General features: G+C 43.9%; 1 protein-coding gene across 1 annotated transcript in view; it reads right to left on the bottom strand.

Annotated features, from left to right (window-relative positions):
* GRHL2 (grainyhead like transcription factor 2) overlaps nucleotides 1–22,799 on the bottom strand; it is a 567,062-nt gene that overhangs the window by 155,144 nt on the left and 389,119 nt on the right. The window contains exon 9 of the mRNA XM_069621448.1: nucleotides 22,578–22,736. Coding sequence (XP_069477549.1) covers nucleotides 22,578–22,736 — 159 coding nt within the window. The remainder of the gene's footprint in view (nucleotides 1–22,577; nucleotides 22,737–22,799) is intronic.

The raw sequence follows: 22,799 nt of genomic DNA, 5'->3' as shown, positions 1-22,799 counted from the left end.
AGAAATACAGAAAAAGAAATGAGGTGAGGGGAACAGACGGAAAGGGGTGGAGGACGAGCGCTGGTGAGTGAAGAGGTTGGTACAAACAAGGTGGCCCGGCACGTGGAGGAGCAGCCAACAGCTGTCTTGGAACACAGGCTTATACCAGCGATTCCAGTCTGGAGTGCCCTTAGTGGCTGGCACGCTTGTGGCAGGTGTTACTACCTATTGACTTCTTGTTGTGCGTTCTTCTGCGGCCACTACTCGGGAACTGTGTTACCTACAAAAACCAGTAAAAGCAATTCACAGGATGAGCATCTTCCTCAATCTTCGCCATATCTATCAGCAATTACTTTTTCACCTGCACTGAATGGCGCAATCCATCATTGCGTTGATAACTATATTCAATACAACTTTGCCTTTAGGAGTTTCATAAATTCCTGTGTCACAAATTATCTTCATATGTTATGTTAATAACCTTGTCTGCATAAGGGTGTATCCCCTGCCTTGAAAGGATGAGGCCAAAGAGGTGAGAGGATAAGGGATGTGGCCGTAGGAGAAACTAAAAGGCAAATAATTGGAAAGATACAAGAGGATTGGGGAGGGTGTCTTATTTTTAGTAGGGGTGCTTGTATTATGATATAATATGATAACTCATTTATAACACGCCTGTAAACAAGTGTTTCTAGGTGCGACAAGACAAGGGAGGGTAGACAGAGGGAAGACAAGACACACAATCTTACTAGGCCTTGTATCATTCAGATCGTGCAAGTGCGAGGGAGGGGAACAAGGGAGTGCACCTGGGGGAGGGAAAGGGAAAGTGCAATCAGGGCAGCGTAGTTCTGAGTAAGTGCAGCAAGGGCAGCGCGGCTCTGGGCAAGTGCAAAGAGACAGGGGATTGAAGAGTTGCAGTTACAGCTCCTAAATGTGCGGTAGGCCCGGAGGCAGTGCAGGGGGGTCTGGTCATGGTGGGGCAGGGTACCCAGTGAGACTTTGAGGGTAGCCAAGCAACCAGTCAGTGCTGCAGACAGGTCGTTCAGCAAGGGAGAAAGAGAGAGAAAGCAGATGAGTAAAGGAAGGTCTTGAACTGCTTCCTGAACTTTAAGTGGTCCGGCTCAAGTTTGAGAGGGGCAGTGAGGCCATTCCAGAGGGAGGCACCTGCAGAGGAGAGAGAGGTCACTCTCTGCCTGGAAAATTGTCTGACCAACAGAGAGTTTGAGGAAGCTAAGCGAAGGGCTTGAGAGGGAACCTATTTAGGAAGAGAGAGTTGGATGTTGTGCTGGCCCTGGCCCCAGAAAGCCTTACGGACAAAGTAGAAGGTCTTGAACTTGATCCTTGCAGCCACCAGGAGACAGTGGAGAGATTGCCCCCATAAATGCCCCCATATTCTAGGGAGAGCCAATGGAGGAAGCGTAGCACTGTGCCTGATACATACCTGCCTAACCTCCGAATGTGTCAATCCATTCGAACTTTGGACATTGCAAAGACTGCTAATTAATCCACACTCACCCGGTACTGCGAGCAGGGAGGAGCTCTTGCCGGTGTTGCTGTGTGTTGCGAGGAGAACGCTGCGCTTCCTGGAGGGGGCGGGGCCATAGTGCCCACGTGAACTATCACGTGATTCCAGCCATCTACAAAACAGCGAGGCTGTCGCCCGAGCGCTGTGTCAATCCATTCGAACTTTGGACATTGCAAAGACTGCTAATTAATCCACACTCACCCGGTACTGCGAGCAGGGAGGAGCTCTTGCCGGTGTTGCTGTGTGTTGCGAGGAGAACGCTGCGCTTCCTGGAGGGGGCGGGGCCATAGTGCCCACGTGAACTATCACGTGATTCCAGCCATCTACAAAACAGCGAGGCTGTCGCCCGAGCGCTGTGTCAATCCATTCGAACTTTGGACATTGCAAAGACTGCTAATTAATCCACACTCACCCGGTACTGCGAGCAGGGAGGAGCTCTTGCCGGTGTTGCTGTGTGTTGCGAGGAGAACGCTGCGCTTCCTGGAGCGGGCGGGGCCATAGTGCCCACGTGAACTATCACGTGATTCCAGCCATCTACAAAACAGCGAGGCTGTCGCCCGAGCGCTGTGTCAATCCATTCGAACTTTGGACATTGCAAAGACTGCTAATTAATCCACACTCACCCGGTACTGCGAGCAGGGAGGAGCTCTTGCCGGTGTTGCTGTGTGTTGCGAGGAGAACGCTGCGCTTCCTGGAGGGGGCGGGGCCATAGTGCCCACGTGAACTATCACGTGATTCCAGCCATCTACAAAACAGCGAGGCTGTCGCCCGAGCGCTGTGTCAATCCATTCGAACTTTGGACATTGCAAAGACTGCTAATTAATCCACACTCACCCGGTACTGCGAGCAGGGAGGAGCTCTTGCCGGTGTTGCTGTGTGTTGCGAGGAGAACGCTGCGCTTCCTGGAGGGGGCGGGGCCATAGTGCCCACGTGAACTATCACGTGATTCCAGCCATCTACAAAACAGCGAGGCTGTCACCCTCGCGGCGGTAAACCCGCCAGGAGTCAAGTCCATCGGCTGTTGTGCGGCTGTTTGGTGGCGTAATGATGAAGACGTACGGACTCACGACCGGAATGCCTCAATCTTTTCATACCCGCATGGACCTTGTATCCTCTGATCTTCAGCAAGTAAGCACTAATCTCAATTCAACACCTAATGGGGCTAGAGGTCCCAAGGGGAGGTTGCACAATATGGACATTCGACAATTCTGTAATGGTTCCTTGTCAGCTCATAGAGCAAAATTTAGTCTATCAAACAAACAGGCAACCGTTGCTAAAGAAAATGTTGTTGCTACATTTGCCGACTCTGCTCTATCTAAAGATCTGTGTAATGAGCAGTCAGCAAAGAGACACCCATGTCAAATAGTAACAGATTCCACTTTGCTTGAGGGTGTATCCGAGACTGGGTCTCATACAACCTCACCCATCAAAGATGTGGTTGTGATTGACTTAGACCCTGATGGCTCGGCACTTTCGAATGGTCTGATGTCAGAAAATCTCTCCAAATCACCAGTGCTTTTTCCTGAGGAATCATATTTATACTCATCAACAGAATCCAATATTTCTAGCTCAATATCACAAAGGAGCATTGCTCACACTAAAACGCAGGGACTGAACACGTCACTCCCTCATGAAACACCTGAATTGTTTTCTAACATAGCATTGCAAGCCATGAATCTAGCTATTCAGGCATTAAATCAAACACACCAAACAATAAATGCACGGTTGGTGACGCAGGATACGCTCCTGCAAAAAATTTTAACATCCCATGAAATGTTGAGGCGCGAGATTGTGCTGATTAATGATCAAAGATCTGTTATCCCAGCAACGCCTTTAATTGCTACCACCACAGCCTCTCAAACCAACCATAAACATGAGTTCATTAATCATAGCACTTTCCCATCCACTAAGAGGTTAAGAGAAGAACCCATAAGCGTCCTACCTCATATAGCTGCCATCATATATGATCCTTGTAAGAGTCCTGAGAATCCACCTCAAAGTGGAAACACGACTTCACTGGGACAATTAAATGTACCCACTACAAAAGCCCTGTTCCCAATTTTCACCTTGCAAAAATCGAGTGCAATTAAGCACAGTGACGAGAATATATTGGATGCAGTAGCTGCATGTGAAGATATATCACAGCAACCTAGAAATAAAATCTCTCAAAAAATAAAAACAGGGCACCCAAAACTCTCAAAGAATGAAAAAACTATAAAACACAGGGAAAATGCTGTGACTAAACGCTTCCTAAAAGCTATTTCGCTCCCAAAAAAAAACCAGATTCGGGCATCACAGGCAATTAAGAAAAAATATGCACTGCAGATGTGCAATGCGAGAAATAAGGATGTGCTTCCCTGCCAATCTGCTCAAGCATTGGATCACTCGCCTCTAAATGACCTCATACAGGCATTACGCCCGCAAAATTTACCTCAATCTCCACCACCCTGCATTCCAACTGTCACAAATGACTTACAGTCTACTGCGAGCCGAAAGGCTAGTGAGAAAAACACACAGAATAATATCGATAGAATTGAGATTAGGAAGGCTGTTGACGCTTATATGTCAAACCGACAATCCCAAATAGACACATCCAGAGGAATCTGTGAATGCTCTCAGAACAAAGGTAAACAAGAGCAGGGCAATCTGAATCTATCAGTGACTCAGGAATTTCCCTCCCAAACACAACCGATAAGTACTTCTATGAATACCCAAATAAAACATCAAGAGGAGCCCAGATCAAGCAAAAGCTGCTTAAAAGCATCCTCCACATCTAACATATATGCACAAGACTCCGCCCTAACGAGTGATCTCTCAGATTCTATCAAATGTATTATTGAGAGTGCTTTGAGAAATGCACTTCCCACACAAACACCATTGAGGGAGTCAGCTCAGATTAGAAAACCAGGCCAAAAGCAAGCCCCGGAGAAAAACCGTTCCCCCAAAGCTAATCCAGCTCCTCACTCACTGATTCTAGCGTGTAAACCTCCGCCATTCACCCAATACGATTTAAACCGTAGAGCTGTTATGGCAATATTTTCGGATATCCAACAGCTTGAGGATATTGTATCGGGAGATTTGGCACAGGTGGAATTTGTGGAACACAGAAATGTGAATATAGTAAGACTCTGGATTCATTCGAGGGTGGTGCAAAATTTAATTTGGCAATCTAAGGGTGCCTTAAATGCTTTAGGCTTTGACCTTGATATCGATAATGCTATTCGGGATCCAACTAAGATTCGAAATCTACAAGTGAATCAACCAAAAGCTAATACACCCTCAAAAACTCAAAATCACGTTTCATTCAATATGCCTTGCTCTTGCTTTAATAGCAATGAGCATAGATAACTAAGCCATAAAGTTGATCAATCTTTAACTTTAGTTAGTTGGAATACTAGAGGCCATAGGCATCTTGCTAACAACAATTTACATCACTTGAATAGTTATGATTTGATACTATTGCAGGAAACATGGTTGGTCAATCCCCCCATTTGGGACAGATATGAAGTTCATTTGAACCCCGCCATTAAGACACAAATGGGTAGGCCAATGTCGGGTCTCCTTATAGCAGTAAGGAAAAAAACTGGTATGATGTCCCAGCCATGGGCTATGCCGAATGAATTCATGATGTTGGTCAAGGTAACCATATCCAGTGATGTTGTATACGCGGTGTTAAATTTGTACTGGAATTCACGGGCAATAACGGATGACTGTTTTTTTCGAGATCTAAACTACCTTTTAGACATGGTGGCCAGTGATTGCAGCACAAGGTCACTAATACTTGCTGGTGACTTAAATTTAAGATGCCTAGGGAATGAGAGTGTGTTGATTAACCAGAGACAAAGACGCTGGTTAGCACTGGTTCAGCACAGGGGTCTGCATGTTTTGAACGGAGCTTTCTCAACCGACATACCACCGGCTACAACGTGGCATAGAGGCACAAAATCATCCATCATAGATTACATCTATGTAAACACGACGTTATGGCCGGCTGTTCGTAGTTTTGTGGTCTTAGCCACAGAAGCTAGCGACCATAATATGTTGTCCATTGAATTAGAAGTCCAAATGCAACATAGAGGTAGTCCAAATGAGTTAAATGAAGGCTGCTTAGTGGTAAACACTGGGGGGTGTCGCCTACGATGGTCGGAGGATGCTCTCATTTACTTCAACGAACTTCTCGAAAAGTCAAGTCTTAATCAAAAGAATACAATAGATAACTCGGGAATTGCATATAGCAATATGTTGCAGATTTTCCGGCAGACCAAAAATCACATAAGTAAACAACACAACGAAAAACATCTACACATATTTGATAATTTGGTAAGTGCAAGGAAAACTGCGTATCGTACAGAATTAAGGAAACTCATGAGACATCCTCCGGCCATTCGAATACACCTCTCTAGGAAGCTACGCAACGAATATAAAAATTGGATTAGATGCCATCGAGGTGCTCTTTACCAGAAAGACGGAGCGTCAATGTTAAAAACGCTTGCCAGCAAAAATATCTCCAAAATGTGGGCAGAGATGAACCAATCTGTTGGTCTACGTCAGATCTGCGCCCAGTCAACTGCCGTGGACACACAGACGTGGATCTTGCACTTTGGTAAACTCTATGCTGCACCTCAGAGTAGCTCCTCTTCCAGCAATTTGATTAGCACCACACCGTTCAATCTAGAGTTTAATGAGGCGGGGATATATCAACTGATCACAACTGCTAGCAAGTCAAAAGCAGTGGGGCCAGATGGTTTATCCAACTTTGCTATGCAAAAGCATCCGGAGATATGGGCAACCATCCTGTTTCACATCTTCACCGCAATCAATCTCTATCAGATGATTCCTTTAACATGGACCCAGGCAATTACAGTCCCAATATATAAAAAGGGTGATCAACAATCCCCAGATAGCTATCGCCCAATATCACTATTGGATGCCCCAGGTAAAATCTTTTGCAGAATCATACTCCGCGAACTCAATGCTTGGGTTGAAAAAAAATCATTATTAGACCCTCGCCAGTCTGGATTTGTGAGGGGATTAGGCACCATCCCTAATATATTTGCACTTGCTATTATACAGGCTCAGCAGCTAAAGCAGGGCGCCCCTTTGTATTTAGGATTCATAGACTTTAAAGCCGCTTTCGATTCAATCGATCGGGAACGACTTTATAGTAAATTAAAGAAAAATGACTGCCCAAGCACGTTACTTTCTTTGATAATCCTGCTCCATTCTAATACTTCTATGCAAGTACGTATTACCTTTGATGGCCAACTATCGCCGAGGATTAGAACATATAGGGGATTAAAACAGGGATGTGCTATGGCATCCTTCTTGTTTAATTTCTTTATACTTGACATAGGCGAATATTTGAACAACTGTGCAGGTGATCCACCGAGAATAGGATCACAGAGAGTCCCATATTTATTATATGCAGACGATTTAGTCCTTTTGTCACAGACCCCTGTAGGATTGCAAAACATGTTAAATCGGTTGAGTGAGTATGCTCAGGACAACAACTTGAATATCAACATACACAAATCTCAGATAGTTGTATGTGACCCTAAAAAACACTCCAGAATGAGCAACTATAGTTGGCATCTACAGCAAGCTAAAATGGATATCGTCAAGCAATATAGATATTTGGGTGTAATGGTACAGCACAGCAAAACATTGGAGCAATATAAAGATGAGATGAAAGTTAAATTACAATCTTTGGTGTCACAATCCCGAATCCTCTTACGAAAATATGGGAAGTTTTCAGTGATGCACATTATTACATTCTATAAGATGAAAGTAACACCCATCTTATTGTATGGAGTTGAAGCTTGCTCACATAGGAACCGCACATTTTGGGACAGAATAGAATCAGATTACTGGAAACAAGTGTTGCGACTCCCTGTTTGTGCACCCATGGCAATAATTCGTTTTGAATTGGGTCTTATATCGCTCTATTCACAAGTAGCATGGAAACAATGTGCATTCCTACGGAAAGCTATGATAGGGCTGGAGAAATCAACCATTTTACAGGTTGTAGCCCATAACTTATTAACATCTAGCAATATCTTCCCTCGCAAGTGGCGCAATCATACATTAGATGCACTTAGTGATGCGGCAATAACACTTGATTTACTGCTATCAAACCCTGATCGAGCTAAAGTAAAAATATTCCAGCATGATTGGGCGGAAAACATCAATAAGTGCTCAACCTATAAGGACTTTGATGTTACTCTCTTTGGGCTGAAGAAACTTGGCATAACCGCCTCTTACCTTATAAAACATCCGAGCTCGCACTTCAGAGGAAAGTACATGAGGTTCAGGCTGAACCTATATAACACTCGTGACATTTTGCATAGAAGAAAGATCATCACAGGTGAGCAAAATTACTGCAGATACTGCAAAAATAAAGCTCAAATTGAAACCACGCAGCATCTGTTAGTAGACTGTGAAGCAGTGTCAGAGGCGAGAAATAAATGTTTTAAAGGTAAATTAATATTTCAGAACCATGTAACTCAGTTCCAGAAATGGCAAATGCTCTTCTCTAGCCCTAGAATATCTCTGCAAATAGCAATTACGCAATTTCTAGACTTAGTTTTACCAGATGATTATATTTTTTAATGAATTTGAGAACTTTGATCTATGCAAAGTATGAATGTTTTCTCTCCCCTTTTGCATTGAACCCAATGAAAAAAACACCATATAGTGTAGAGACCAAAGAGGTCTCAACGGCAAAAAAAAAAAATTTTACGATCTAAATCTAATTGTGGTTAAATGATTGTACTATGTATCTTTTATTATTTTTATTATGATCACTATTAATGATTGATGAAATAATGTTGAAAATTGTTATGTAATTGATTTGAAAAGTTGTTTTACGACTAAACAAATAAAAAAAAAAAAAAAAAAAAAACCTCCGAATGTTTCCGGAGACTCCAGAATTTTAAGCATTGCTCCGGGTCTCCGGAAAAGTGCCTTGAATCTCAGGAATTTTGAGATTCTTTCCGGGTCCCGTCATATTCTCCACCTGATTGGCTGCCGCCGGTAGCCAATCGGGTTGAGAAGTGGGCGGGACCCGGAAACGGCACGGAATGTTCGTGCCCACTCCCTGCATCACCACTATATGAGGCCGCTGCTCCCTCAATGCGACCCCTGACCTCCGTAATTATGGTGCTTTCAATCCATATAATTGGATTGAAAACACTATTATTATGGCGGCGGTGCCGCGTTCATTTGGCTTACCATAGCACTGAAAATCATTTATTCAATGCTATAGTAAGCAAAAGGAAGGCAGCGCCACAGTCGAAATACCAAATAATGCTGCTTTCAATCCATATCATTGGACTGAAAGCACTATTATTTCGGCGGTGGTGCCACCTTCATTTTGCTTACTATAGCATTGAATGAATTATTTTCAATGCTATAGTAAGCAAACTGAAGGCTACAACAACCGAGTTTACCTTTTTGACAGTGGGGGGGGGGGGCGTGTGGGCGGTGCCGTCTGTAAATGGGCGGAGTCTTGTGTGGCTGTGGGCGGGGCATACATCTCAGGAATTTTGATTTTCAAATGTAGGCAGGTATTGCCTGATATTGGAAACAAACATTGGGAGCCTCTGCAGATTGCGAGCCTCGTCAGCGAAGGCAACTCGCCTGCTATTTTTCCTTCGCTGCCACGATCATCATTTATTTTCTCTTCTAATTACAGTGAGCCAGCTCCAAGGGGTGAGTTATTCCTAATCTGACTTCCTATTTAATTAAACCCTGTGTCAGTCGATGTTTACGGCGGGCTCTCAAACTCTCTGCTCTGACAATACTGGGAGAATAATAGCCTCGCTCTAGTCTTTAAATCATCCAATTTGAATCAACAGCTCGACTGGTGAAGCCCTTTGCAAACACATCAAAATAAAAACTGTCCTCTTTCTCTGTGTAGTGAAAGCACGTAGCGGCGTAAACGGAACAAAGGCAAGCCCCGCCATTCCGGGGCTGCCGAGTAGGGCGGGTGGGGGCGGTCAGGGCAGACAGGTATGGAAGGTGCCAGGGAGGTGGGGTGGTTGGTTAATGGCAAGAGAATGGGCCGGGCTGGGGGTTGGGCAGAAGCTGTTCTAAATTCGAGTAGACCATAAGAACTGAGCAGTGAATAGTAAAACCACACACAGAAATGCGTGACGCTGCAGCCCATGCACACACAATGCCGGTAAAACATTGTTTTACTGAACCACAAACTTCCTGAAACATTTGAAAAGTTATACTTACTTTCAGATACATGAGACTTTATGCTTTATTTAAGTAAGAATGTTTAAAATACCATTACTATTGTGTACAGGCCTTATGAGGCCCTGCTACATGTACTGAAAATGATGACACAAATACAATGGGCCTCATTACGACGTTAGCGGTAGCCGTGCCGGTAAATACCGGCACGGCTGCCCCCGGAGTTGTTTTTTTAATGGCACCGGGCAATGGGGATGTACCAGCATTCCAGCACCGGCGGACCCGGTACATCCCCATTGCCGGGTGCCGGTAATAATTACTCCTCATTCCCATTTGAGCCCCACAGGGCTCAACAGGAATGGGGAGGCCGGATGCACCGGCAGTCCGGCACCATTCGTAAATGGTGCCGGTGCATCCGACATGCTCTGCTCGCCGGTGCTTGTCCGCCCAACAGGTCAGACCTGGCAGGCGGAAAGGCACCCGCAAGCAGAACTTGTAGTTTTCCGGTCCGGTAGTAACGGCGCTGGTAGCCTACCAGCGCCGTGAATACCGGACCGGAAAACTTGTAACGAGGCCCAATGTCGCTAACATACATCTTCTTTATCCACTTAACTTCTTTTTCTCTGAATCCTCCTCTTCCCGAATCACCTTTATGTCCTGATGTCCTAACACATGCAACAGTGCATGTGCATAGAAACAGGACAGGACACTATATCTCCCCCTTACATAAAGAAATACATGCAATTCTTCACCCATCCCTTCAATCCAGCAAACGCGTTTCTTTATCATTCTTTTAGACACTTTCCTCCTTTCATAGAGATCACGGCTGTCTTCACAGCCACTATTGGTAGTGTCAATGTCCCCATCCATGTAGTCAGAGCTGCTGACCGGACCCATCATCGGTTGATCAACCATCCTGCCTTATTCTTCTGGAGAACAAAGAGTTTCTTGTGATGGAATGTCCCTACTGCTCTGCAGAAACCATTGATCCTTTTACACTCGTCACTGTTAATGGACTAGGATTAAATGCAAGCATGGCCTTATGCGACTGTGCTTGGCGGCCAATGACACAGTCATCCACATGCATATCCATTTCCTCAGCCCCTCTTGGTCGATCTGCACGATTCTTCATTTTGATCTTGTTTGAATCATCTCCTTGCTGTGCTCTTCTGAATAGTTCACCCTTTCCCTGCTTCACTGCCACTTGCGGAGCCTGGAGCAGATTTCCCATATGAATATGAGTTCAGACGGCAGATACCTATAGTACTATAAGAAGTGTTTCTGCAATACCTAAGTAAATTACAAATAGCCAGCATGAAAGATCATTTTGTGATGTTGCAAATTTGCAACGTTTGGCCATTAATCTTTCCACCGTGCCATTGGTCTAAGGCCATAGTGGCGTGACTGTCGTGTGGTGAAAACCTAAACACTCAGCAAATAACACAAACTCAATCCTACTGAAAGGGGTTCCATTGCTCCGACTTTACGATGTTTGCCACACCGTAGTCCGCAAACATTTTGTCAAGAGCTGAAATGACTGACAAGGCTCCCGTGGAGCATACCAATTGCACTTCTGGATAGCGAGACATCTCGTCTATGGCCACCAGCACATATTTGCCAATAGCGAGCGGACCAAACAGATCAACAGTCACCTCTTCCCAAACATTCGTGGGAAACGTCACCTTTAGCGGTTCCAGGAAAGTTCTAAGTGCTGTAGATTTGCAAATAGTGCACCCCTCTAGATCCTTTTCTATTTTGCAGTCCATTTTGCAAAATCACTCCTTCTAGTGCAGCAGTCCCTTGTTCTAGACTATTCCTCTGTGACCTACACGTGCCAACTCGATAACCTTTCCTTGCAAAGATGATGGAAATAATCCTATGTTTTTTCTGGAGTAGACCCTGCGGTGAAAAGGACAGCTCATCTTTTATGAGTGCAAATGTCAGTAGCATTTTGTACTCCTCAACTGGTGTGTCAGCTTCTGCCCCAGCTGGGAGGCGCATCGATTTGAAAATACTTGTTTTTTTCCTTTGCCAACAGTTCATCCCTCAGTGTCTCAGCCACGATGGTGGGCATAGAGACATTTTTGGGATTGCATTGTAAACAAGGTATTTGATCAACTTTCGACGCCTGGGCACATTCCTTGTTCGGAAGAGGATGTCTAGACAGAAAGTTAGCAGGATTGTTGCCTTTTCCTGGCTTGAATAATGTCAAATTGATACTCTTGTAGCTGAAGAACTCATCGAGCAAGCCATGATACATCTTGGCGCTGGGCTGTCCGTACCTTGTCATCAGGGCTTGATGGTCAGTGATGATGGTGAAGCGTTTTCCATATAAAACAGACGATAGTGTTCACACCTCCACACCACTGGAAAACTGTCCTTATCAGCCTGCGAATGCACATTCCTTTGAAGCCAGGCTGCGACTGACATGTGGCACTTTGCGTCATGGTGATGAGGAACCCGGTCTATCTTGTGCCAAGACGGCTCCTAGACCCATCGGGCTGGCATCAACAGTGAGTTCAGTTTCCAGTTCTGGATCATAATACGTCATACAGGCAGCTGATGATATGCGTTCTGTGATGACACAACATGCTACAGCACAATCAGGGAACCACTGAAACACGGAACCAGCTCCAGTGACAAGTCTCAGTGGCGTGTCGATGGACGGAAAATTCAGAACGTACCTAGTGCAGTAGCTGGCCATCCCCAAGAAAGACCATACTGCTGATGTGGTAGTTGCTACAAGTATGTAGACAATAGCCTGGACCATCTCAGGATCGGGCTGAAGTCCATTGTTGAAAAATATGTGTCCAAAATGTTTTAATGCGAACTTGCTAAATTCACATTTGTCGGCATTTAAAGTTTGATCAGCGTATTGTAGGGCCATACAAACCCATTGGAGAGTATAATCATGGGCTTCTTCATTGGCCCTATTTACGAACATGTCATCACTGTAATTCAGACGTACCAGAACATGGCATATGACTTTGTGAATTTCGTTTTGAAATATTTTGGCAGCTGCTGAGATCCCAAAATTAAGCCATTTGAATCTGAACAAACAAAGGTGGGTTATGAAGGTCATTCCATATCGAGACGCCCTACTTGGTGATACGCTTTATTTAAGTACAACTTCGAGAAGACTGTGGTTTCATTTAATAAATGCATCATATTTGTCATTCTCGGGTCTGGTGTCTTTCTCTCTATCTTGATGGCTTGGTTTGGGCAGCGCATGTCTACACACAGATGAATGCGTACACATGTCTCTTTTTTGTGTACCGGCATAGTTGGGGAAACCCACGGCATCAGTCCTTTGACACGTTCTATTATGCCTTGTGCTAGTAGTGATTTGATTTTATCCTCAATTTGTGGCTGTTGTGAGGAACCTGATGGCCTCCTCCCATCTACTCCCCAGGTGGCCCGGGAAAGGACATCGATCTTGGATCCTGATCCTGGGGGTGGATATGCAAGGGAGGATCACAGGGTGGAGAGACTTTGGGGAGTGGGAGGAGGATGTCTTCAGGTGAGACATGGTATTCCCTTTCCCTTATGAGAATGAGCCCTACCCTGCCCCTGCCTTCATAGGGTATTGTCAATCTTTATCCCTTACTAACACATCAATTGTCCGACAATCATATGCCTTTACAACTGGGATGAGGAAGAGGCAACTAGGAGTAATGAACATGTCTAGTCAATTTCACCATTTTGGTACAGAGACGAGGAAGCCGACTGGAGGCAAACCATTGTGAGGGTCAGGCATGTCCCGTTAATAGGTATAACCGTGGTCAGACAAAGGACTTGCACCTGCAACTAATTATGTGGCCACAGGTGCATAAAATGCGAGACTGGCAGAGAGGAGAGGAGGACCTGCCTGGTGAGAAGGATGTAGCTGCGAAGCAAGGAACAGGCTGGAGAGGGGCCGATGGAGAGGACTTTGTGTATTGCAGAGGGGTGAGAGAGGTACTGCGATCCAAGTGGGCCATGAGAAGGTCAGAGCCCCTGCAGTCCCCCATGCTGCATGTTCCCAGCTGGAGCTGGGCAAAACAGAAGACTCTGAATTGCTGTGGGCTGCTGCAGCGAGGTTCACAGGTGGCAAGCGCTGCTCGCTGGAACTCCCAACGTGTTTGCAGAATGCAAGTGGAAGCCGGAAAAAAGAAGGAAGATGCCTGGAGGAGCAGCCGAGCACCAGTGAGTGTGGAAAAGGGAACACTCAAACTGGAGCGCTCCGGGGCGGGAATTGGACATTTACTATTACCTATCAAACTGAAACTTCTAAAAATCAGGTTTGGAGACTGAACGGAAGAATACTGAATAGTGAACTGCCAAGTATTTTGTAAAATGCAACAACATTTATTGAGTACAGAACCAAAGAGAAGATATGGAAATTATGTGAAAATACAGCCCGAGTGGAAAGTGAATGATGGGCTGTTATGAACACAGTGAAAAACGTAAAGAAGCATTTATTAACAGAGTAAAAGCCTGTAATGAGTACTTATGAATTAAGTGAAAAGGAAGTGTGAAAGACAAGTTGATGAACTTCAAGGGGCAATGTCAAAGCACATTGGTGAAAGAGGATGAACATCACAGAATTAATTGAATACAAGTTTTAAAAAAATGTTTTTATTGTGTTATGATCAAATCTATGATCTTTCACAAAATACAATTATACATTTACACATTTTAAAAAACATTATCCATCAATATATAAACAATTTTAAAACAAATTAAACTTTCAGACATTTAAGCATCTTTCAAATTTCATTATAAAAATAGAAAAAAGCATTATGCATATTCAACCATTAAGTTTTCTAAACTACACATATCAGCTGACACCTAACATACCTATTTCATTATAACATTCTCACAACTTCAATAGAGAAAAAGAGTTCATGACCTATGCTTACACTATTCCAAATATCTTTTATAGAAAAATGTTCCCTCTAAATAAATGCCCCAAATATTTTATTATCACTTCCACTAATATAGGACATTCAACAAATATGTGTTTGAGTGTTTGTATAACATCTGGAACCTTACAGAAGTTACAAAAATGAATGTCTGGGTTACAATTTTTTGAGCAAATGTGTAAACTCCCTTCCATGGGCAAGAGATTTAAACTGAAGCCGCAAATGTTGTTCCCTGATGATCGAGCAAGGATATTGAATGAGATATTTAGGTACAAATCTCAGAGCTTTCTCCACTTGTGCAAAAGTAGAATGCACTTTGTAAGTACGTGTTCGTATTATAGTGTCTATCCAATCCATTTCTTTTATATGTTTGTTCACCTTTAGTGGATTTTCAATTAGTTCATTTTGTTCTCTTCCACAGTGATCTAAAGTACCAATTGCAAATGACTCCATCATGTTAAGAAATTTGGATGACTTATCAAGCATTGATGATTGAAGTTCTGCATACAAAGTGTTTTTGCAAGGTGAGTCGATTGTTCCCACAAGGGTTACGACTCTCCACTGGAACGACCACGTTCATAGCGTGATAGGTTCATGGGCAATGAAGGAGGCAAATTTAGGGCTCTTTTCCATACCCTACCCTCCAATTACAATATTGTCTCTTCGTTTGGAAAACCAATTGGTCTATTTTATTTTCAATTCTTTTGACCAATGTTTCCTTATTATGTTGCGCTGTAAAAGAAAAGCCCATTTACATTTAGGACCATTGTTCTTATATTTGAGGAACTCGATAATGCTACACTTCTTATGGTTGATGACCAGGTAATTTCTTCCTGCATAGGCACTCAGAGCCACTAGCAGTCACTGGAGTCCAATTGGTGTGAGACCTAGGAGGGCAATATCGTCAGCATATGCTAACCAACTAATTCTGTGGTCTCCTTTTTTTGGGCTAACCAGTGCCACATCAGACAGAGCCTCTTTAAGATCTGATAAATACAAATTGAACAGGCAGGGAGCCAAAATACATCCCTGCCGTAATCCCCTCATTGTATTAAAGCTTTCTGTCAAATTACCAGAGGTATCTAACAGACATTTATCGTCATATCCCTGTGAATATATTCCAAGATGGCTAATAGTGGAGGGGGAATTTTCAATGTTTTTATTTGAAGCCAAAGCAGTTGACAGTTAACCGTATCAAAAGCTTTTGAAAAATCAATCTCAGCCACATAGAGAGAGGATATGCACGTTTATTTACAAGACTGTGCCTTATCTTTAAGCACCGATAAAAGTAGACCATTCAGTGTTGTCACCATCCCCTTCCTGAAACCAGTTTGAAATTTGGAAATTATACCTTTTTCCGAGGTCCAAGCTTCCAATTTTTCCAGAATCAGTGCAGAGAAGATCTTACTGTAACACTTCAGTAATGCTATGGATCCATAGTTATGTGGATATGCACAATTACCTTTATTATGGATCGGGATTATGATTGATTCTTTCGAAGTTACTGGCATTAATCAGTTTTTAATATATCTTTAAATAGATATGTTAACAGTGTTGACCATAGTCCCGTATTCAGTGTTAATATTGTGTTGGACAGACCATCTGCGCCTGCAGCCCTAGAATTTGAGGCTTTTACAATGAGTCTTCCTATATCCTCACCCTCTCAAAATCTATATTCGAAGGTATTAAATCATGTGTAATCTTATAGGAGTTGATTCACCCATTCATTTCTGCCCAATGTTTTAGCCAATTTGGTTTACTTAGCCCATTACTCGGAAATTTGGTTTGCAATTTTTCATGATTATTGGTGTCCAAAAATGTTGTGAATTATTTTGAGGGAGGGAATTGACTATCATCTCGCCATCTGTTTGTGCCAGTAGATGTCTATGATTCAGAATCCACTGTTTATACCTTCTTGCTAAATCAGTTCTCTTCTCCCAATCATTCTCATCATTTATTTGATTTAATTTTAACTGCCAAAGCTGGTGCTTTGTAGGTTTGTTTCCTAACCTATAATGCTTTATCGAATAAATGTGGGTGGATGATTTTTCTGTTTTGTGGCCATAGCTCTACATAGAATCACATAACCAATAATCGATGACTGAGCACCTCTTTTCCAGGTTGCCTTTTTCTGTAAATCCCAAGTTACATTACCATTCACGGTCATTAGGTCCGACACTTGAAATAATGATCTCCATTTTTACCCATTGGTTATATTGTGTTACATTGTGACTTCTGTCAGTTTTACTTTTATTCAAACAATCAGAGTTTAAATCACCCACTAATATCACACAGGGTTTACCGGCCGACAGCCATGGGCCTAAAATTTCCGATATATCATTCAGAAAAATATCCAATCCTACCACGTCAGAATTCCAATAAAGATTTAACAGTAGGATAGATAATTTCTTAATTTTTCTTGAAATAAAACAATATAATTTGTTTCAAAGATATGATTCTAATCCTTGTTGACTAGACATTTGGGCAATGGACAAGGTTTTGTACCTAATCCGGTCCTGGACTGGTAGCCAAGATGTTTTGCGTCTTGTTTCAGAGTTGTGCTCTCTTTAGGATATATTTAGTGGCGCACATAGGGTGTTATTTTAAGTGACTTGGAGCTAGCCGATCAGCCTGCAAAGAGGACGTTGCAGTAATCAAGTTTGGAAAGGATAAGAGCTCTAGCTAGTGACATGCAGCTGCTAGGTGTGAGGTATGGTCTGCATGCATTAATGAGCTTGGCAGTGTATGCCGCAGATGAGGCTGTTGCGTTGACTTGTTTGGTGAGTGTTAGTGAGGAGTCTAGGTAGACTCCCAAAGTTTGCACCTCTTTTAGGACAGTGATGGGGTTTCGTCTATTGTGAAGGTATTGTATTTGGCATTGAGTTCTTTTATCCGAGTTTGGGTCCCTACCAGTAGTAACTCCGTTTTGTCATCATTCAGACATAGTTCATGTTGTGCCATTCAGGATTGGATGATTTGGTAGACGTTATTGATGATAGTAGAATCCTCCTCGTGGTTCCCTGTGATGTTCAGTAGGATCTGCGTGTCATCCGCATAGTTAGTGTAGGACACTTACAGATCGTCTAAGCGGTCGACCAAGGGCTTGTTAAAGATGTCATATGTGTGGGTGACACGCAGGATCTTTGAGGTACACAACAGGGGACTGGCGCAGGTGTGGCATCAACTATGTTAGAAAAAAACTCATAGTCTGTTCTGAGAGGAAAGATTCAATCCATGCTATGGCTTTAGGGGTGAAGTGGCCAGCAGTGGAAAGGTGTTGGCACAGGATTTTATGGTTTACTAGGTCGAAGGCCGTGGATAAGTCTTCGAGGAGTAGGACAGCTAGGTTGCCCCTGTCATGATTTCGTCCATTTGAATCTTTAAGTCAAGGAGTGTTGTTTCTGTTCTGTGTCTAGGGCGGAAACCTGATTGGCGGAATCCCAGGAGGTTGTTCGCCTCGAGGTGTTCTTGAGTATGTAGGTAGGCAACTCGGTCTAGTATTATTAGGAGGAAAGGGATGATGGTAATAGCCCAGAGGTTGTTAGGGATCTTAGCATCTAGAGTTGTTTTTTGAGGAGTAGGAGGACACAGGCATCTTTTAGATTAATTGGCACAATTCTTTGTGTGAAGGAGTTAATGATGAGAGAGGTGATGAAGGGGCAATCTCGGTAGCGCAGTCTTTGATGAAGGGAGCGAGGCAGATGTCACCTTGGCATCTCGAGGGTTTGAGACTGGAGATGATCTTGGGGACCTCCGGGATGGACACTGGCATGCATTTGAATTGAGGATTTTGTTTGTTTGGGCTGTTATTGTAAGCTGTAGTATCTGAGGGGGTATCCTGTTTTTTTTGTTGGCAATTTCTGCCTGTAATTGGGATATTTTCAGCAAGAGGGCTTATTGGATGTCAGTATACCAGGTAGTGTCTTTGTGGTAGGTTTCTAGTGGGTTGGTTGGGGATTCAAGTTCTCGCAGAATGGCAAAGAGTTCTTTGGTGCCTGTTTTGGCATTGGCCTTGAAACACTTGTGTATAGGCGCGTTACAAATGCCATATCATATCATATCATATCATTCATTATATGTGAGGCTTTTTGCCTGGAGTATGCCTTGTTTGTAGTTTCTAGCTGATGTGAGGGAGAACTCTCTATTGGCTTTGGTAGGGGAGGCTTTCCAAGCTTTCTCTGTTGCCCGCTTGATTGACCTTAGGTTTTTGAGTTTAGGTGTGTACCTGGAGTTAAGGTGAACTACTGGTTTTGGTTTGCGGGGGCTCATAGGTGCTATTTTGTTAAGCGCCTGTAGGAGGGTGGTGTTGTACAGGTCGACGATTGAGGCGGGGTTGCAGGCTGAATGAGTGTGATCTAAGATAGGCTGCAATAGGGGAAGTATGTTGGTGTGGTTGTTGTTGCGACTGTTTCTTGCTTGAGCGGCTGGGGCGAGTTATGCCGGGCCTTTGGTAGGATTTTGATTCGGGATGGAGAAGGTGATGACATTGTGATCAGAAATGGGGCAAGGGGAGTGCCATGATGCTAGTCATGCCGTTCATATCCGCGGGCCAGTCCAAGGTGCTGCCTTTGTTGTGGATAGGGAGGTTGATGCGTTGGGAGAATCCTAGTGAAGTAATTGTATTGTGTATAGCTGTGGCATTGGTGTCTGAGCTATCATGGAGGCCTAGGTTGAAGTCTCCTAGGATGATAATTCTTGTAGATTGTTTGGTATTGCTTGATAGGAAGAGGTCTAAATCCTCGTCGAAGGATTGGATAGGGCCTGGAGGTATGTACATGATGTAGAATGTAAGTAAAAGCAGTATTAGTTAGCGAGAGTTTGTTGAGAGTAACAGAGTAACTCCCCAGATGTGAAGGGTTGGATTTGGTTCTCTCTGATGGACATGTTGGCTTTCGCTATGAGGGCCACCCCACCTCCCTTGGTGAGGGGCCTATCTTTCCTATATATAGTGTATCCCTCTGAGATGGCTAAGGATAGAGATGAGCCGGCTGCAGCATGCAGCCATGTTTCTGTGATGGCAAGTATGTCTAGTTGGTTCAACATAATGAGGTTGGAGTTGTCGAGGGCATGTGCTAAGAATTGCCTGGCATTGATGAGTCCACCTTTGATCATAGCTGGTTGTTGTGGGCTATTGAAGGATACGTGAAGGGTAGGCTTGTGTGTAGTGGTGCCATTAGGTGAACATGGTTCATATACAATGGCATCATTCACATCATACACAATGGCATGGTCAAATTTACATGTGGCAACAACAAAATCACAGGGATCAACAGAGGAGAGGGGCTCATTCGTGATGGTGTCATTAGGTGCGCATTATTCAGATACAATGGCATCATTCACATCAAACACAATGGCATGGTCAAATTTACATGTGGCAACAACAAAATCACAGGGATCAACAGAGGAGAGGGGCTCATTCGTGATGGTGTCATTAGGTGCGCATTATTCAGATACAATGGCATCATTCACATCAAACACAATGGCATGGTCAAATTTGGATGAGGCAGCAGCGAGATCACAGTATACAGCGGGGGGACTCGTTCATAGGGACATTAAGGGAAACACATGGTTCAAATACAGTGGCAACATTCAAGACGGAGTGGACAGATTGGCAGGTGGCATCAACAGCACATGATGATGTGCACAGTAGCGTAGTCAAGGTCGCGAGTAGTGGCACTGGAAGCATGTGATATAGCTGGGGCATCGCTAGGTGCACGAGATTCATCCATGGTGGTTGCATTCGTCGTGGCTGGGGCTGTGTCACGTGTGGCGGAGATATGCAGATCAGTGGGGGACGGGGCTTGTTTAGAGTGGCATCACTCCGTTCGTGAAGAGTTTGTACAGTGGTATTGTTACGTTCAAGCGGATCCGGAGTGATGGACTCTGCCGCGGGGGTGGCAGTGCTTGTAGTGAGGCCAATGTATTCATGATCCCAAAAAGTAACCTATGAAGTCACAGAAGGACCAACCAGCTTTCACTGACTTTTCAGTGCGTTTATATGTAGCCACTAGCCACTTTGATTGAACTTTATTCAGTACCTGTAAAATTATGCAATTGACATGCAGACCATGATTTGCATTGAAAAGGGGGATCTATGTGATTTTTTCTTCTTCTTTTTTGAGGACGATTTGATCGATTTTCTTTTAGATACATTTCCCAGCAAATATTTGCGGGAGAGACCCCCGCAGACCCACTCATATCCCCACACCTTAATTATTACCCTAACCCAACCCCCTGCATATATTTTCAGTGAAATTCGGTAATCTACTATGGTGTGAACAACGTATACCGAAAAGGGCATAGAACCCAACCGAGATCTTTCACTCTGCTTACATCGAACATAGAAATGGTCTGGACGAGCTCAAGCCGCCCATGCCTTCCAGATGCTTCCGAAAAAGAAACATCTGTGATTAGGATGATAGTTCTCTCTCCCTGGAGGATAGTTCAGGGAAAACGTGCTCGCCTTGGAAGCAGGACGGCACGGAGCAATGCATGTTCGATCCCCGGTCCGTGCTTAGAAATCTCTGGGTATTATGTGCGTTATAAATAACCTATGATATCATATCATTAAGCAAAACCAACCAATAGCTTTTCATTAAGCTGCTTTCTAAACCTTGGAAGCCCTCCTCCCAAACCAGTTTTAAAATGTCAGGAACTCGAGAGACCTCATGCACTTTAATGTCTAAAAAGCACATAGAGCAACTACAACTAGGTCAAAATCAAGCGTCAAAATTACTTCTCCCTTAAAAGAGAAGGCACATCACACCATCAGTAAAATCCCTCCATTGCATCCCAATAGAACCAAAGCATCATGTTTTTTGATGCTAACCACATAAGTGTGCCTCATTACGAGTATGGCGGTGCAGGATAAAACAGCAGTGACCTGGTGGTAATTCTGTTACCGCTGTGTTACCACCGCATTACCGCACCGATATACCATAGGTTTGGTGGTAAGGTGAAGGATAAACCTCCAGGGAAATACTGGAGGTATATTTGCCACCTAACTGTCAAAATCGGCAGAATTACCACCAACGGAATTATCACCGACTGATTCTGTCTAAATCTCCATGGAGTGCTATGGATAGTGGGGATTTACATCGCACTAACACCACTTGTCATCCCGCAGTAAATCTGTGGGACCAAGTGGTGATAACGGTAATTCCGTTTGATAGTATTTCAGCAGTTTACCAGAATACCGCCAAACTCGTAATGAGACCCACCAGTGTGTTCTAGTCATCTGGCTCTGCATACATTAGAAACACATATGAACATGTGACCTAGAATCTGCAGTTCAAGGAATGAATTACACATTAATCTTCAAGCAGAATCTACTATAGTGGCAGGACCCAAGGCGCCAAACGACCCTGGGTTCAAGAACAATCTCACACTTGACCCAAGAATTCAACAAGATCACCTAAAAATCTGCAAATAAGTGAAGAATTCATTATGCTTCCATGCTTTCTCTGACTAATAATCCCCTGCTCCCATGGCGGGTCCAACTGTCTCCTGAAATGACCAGGTTTTGGAAGCCCAATAACTTAACTCTGCTGATCGGACTTCTAGGAAATATGTTCTTATTATATATTAAAGAGGAATCTGAAATGCAATATTCTTGTGAAACTGTGAAACATGCCTACCCTTTGTTCTCTTTCTTGTCCTCCCACATCCTCCATCCTCGTTCACCCCCTAGACACCTGCCGTGTGTGTTTGATTGCTGTGCAGGAGCTTCCGACAGGGTGAAATATGGTACAGAACATTACACACCCCAGAAATGGATTTATTTTGCGTTTATAAAGCGCGCACAAGCCCTGAGGCATCTGGGCGCTGGCTACATGAAGTCAACAGGGGCAATAGAACGAGAAGTACAAGGTGATGAAGACCGCGCAGATGATGAAGACACTGCATTTGCCTGATGGGATCAACGCCCCTCCTACTGTGATCACAGAACCTTTAAGAAGGGCCGTAGAGCAGCTCACCTTGTCGCAGAAGACCTTGATCTGGCAGTAGGCTCGATGGATGGGTTTGTTGCTGCGATTGTTGTAGCTGTAGGTGTCGATCTGAATCATCAGCGGCAGCCCCTTAACTCCTTTTTGGGATGAGAAATCCGTGCTCAGGCAATTCACTGTGATGAAAATCTGCAAGAGAAAGTGGCAACTGTCACCTAAAATAGTCATCCCAGTCTTGATGTGTTCATCCCA

The sequence above is a fragment of the Ambystoma mexicanum genome, chromosome 5q, assembly GCF_040938575.1.
Source record: "Ambystoma mexicanum isolate Mex_15411 chromosome 5q, UKY_AmexF1_1, whole genome shotgun sequence".
NCBI lineage: Eukaryota > Metazoa > Chordata > Amphibia > Caudata > Ambystomatidae > Ambystoma > Ambystoma mexicanum.
The sequence above is the reverse complement of the archived record's forward strand: the minus strand, read 5'-3'. Positions and strand labels throughout refer to the sequence as shown.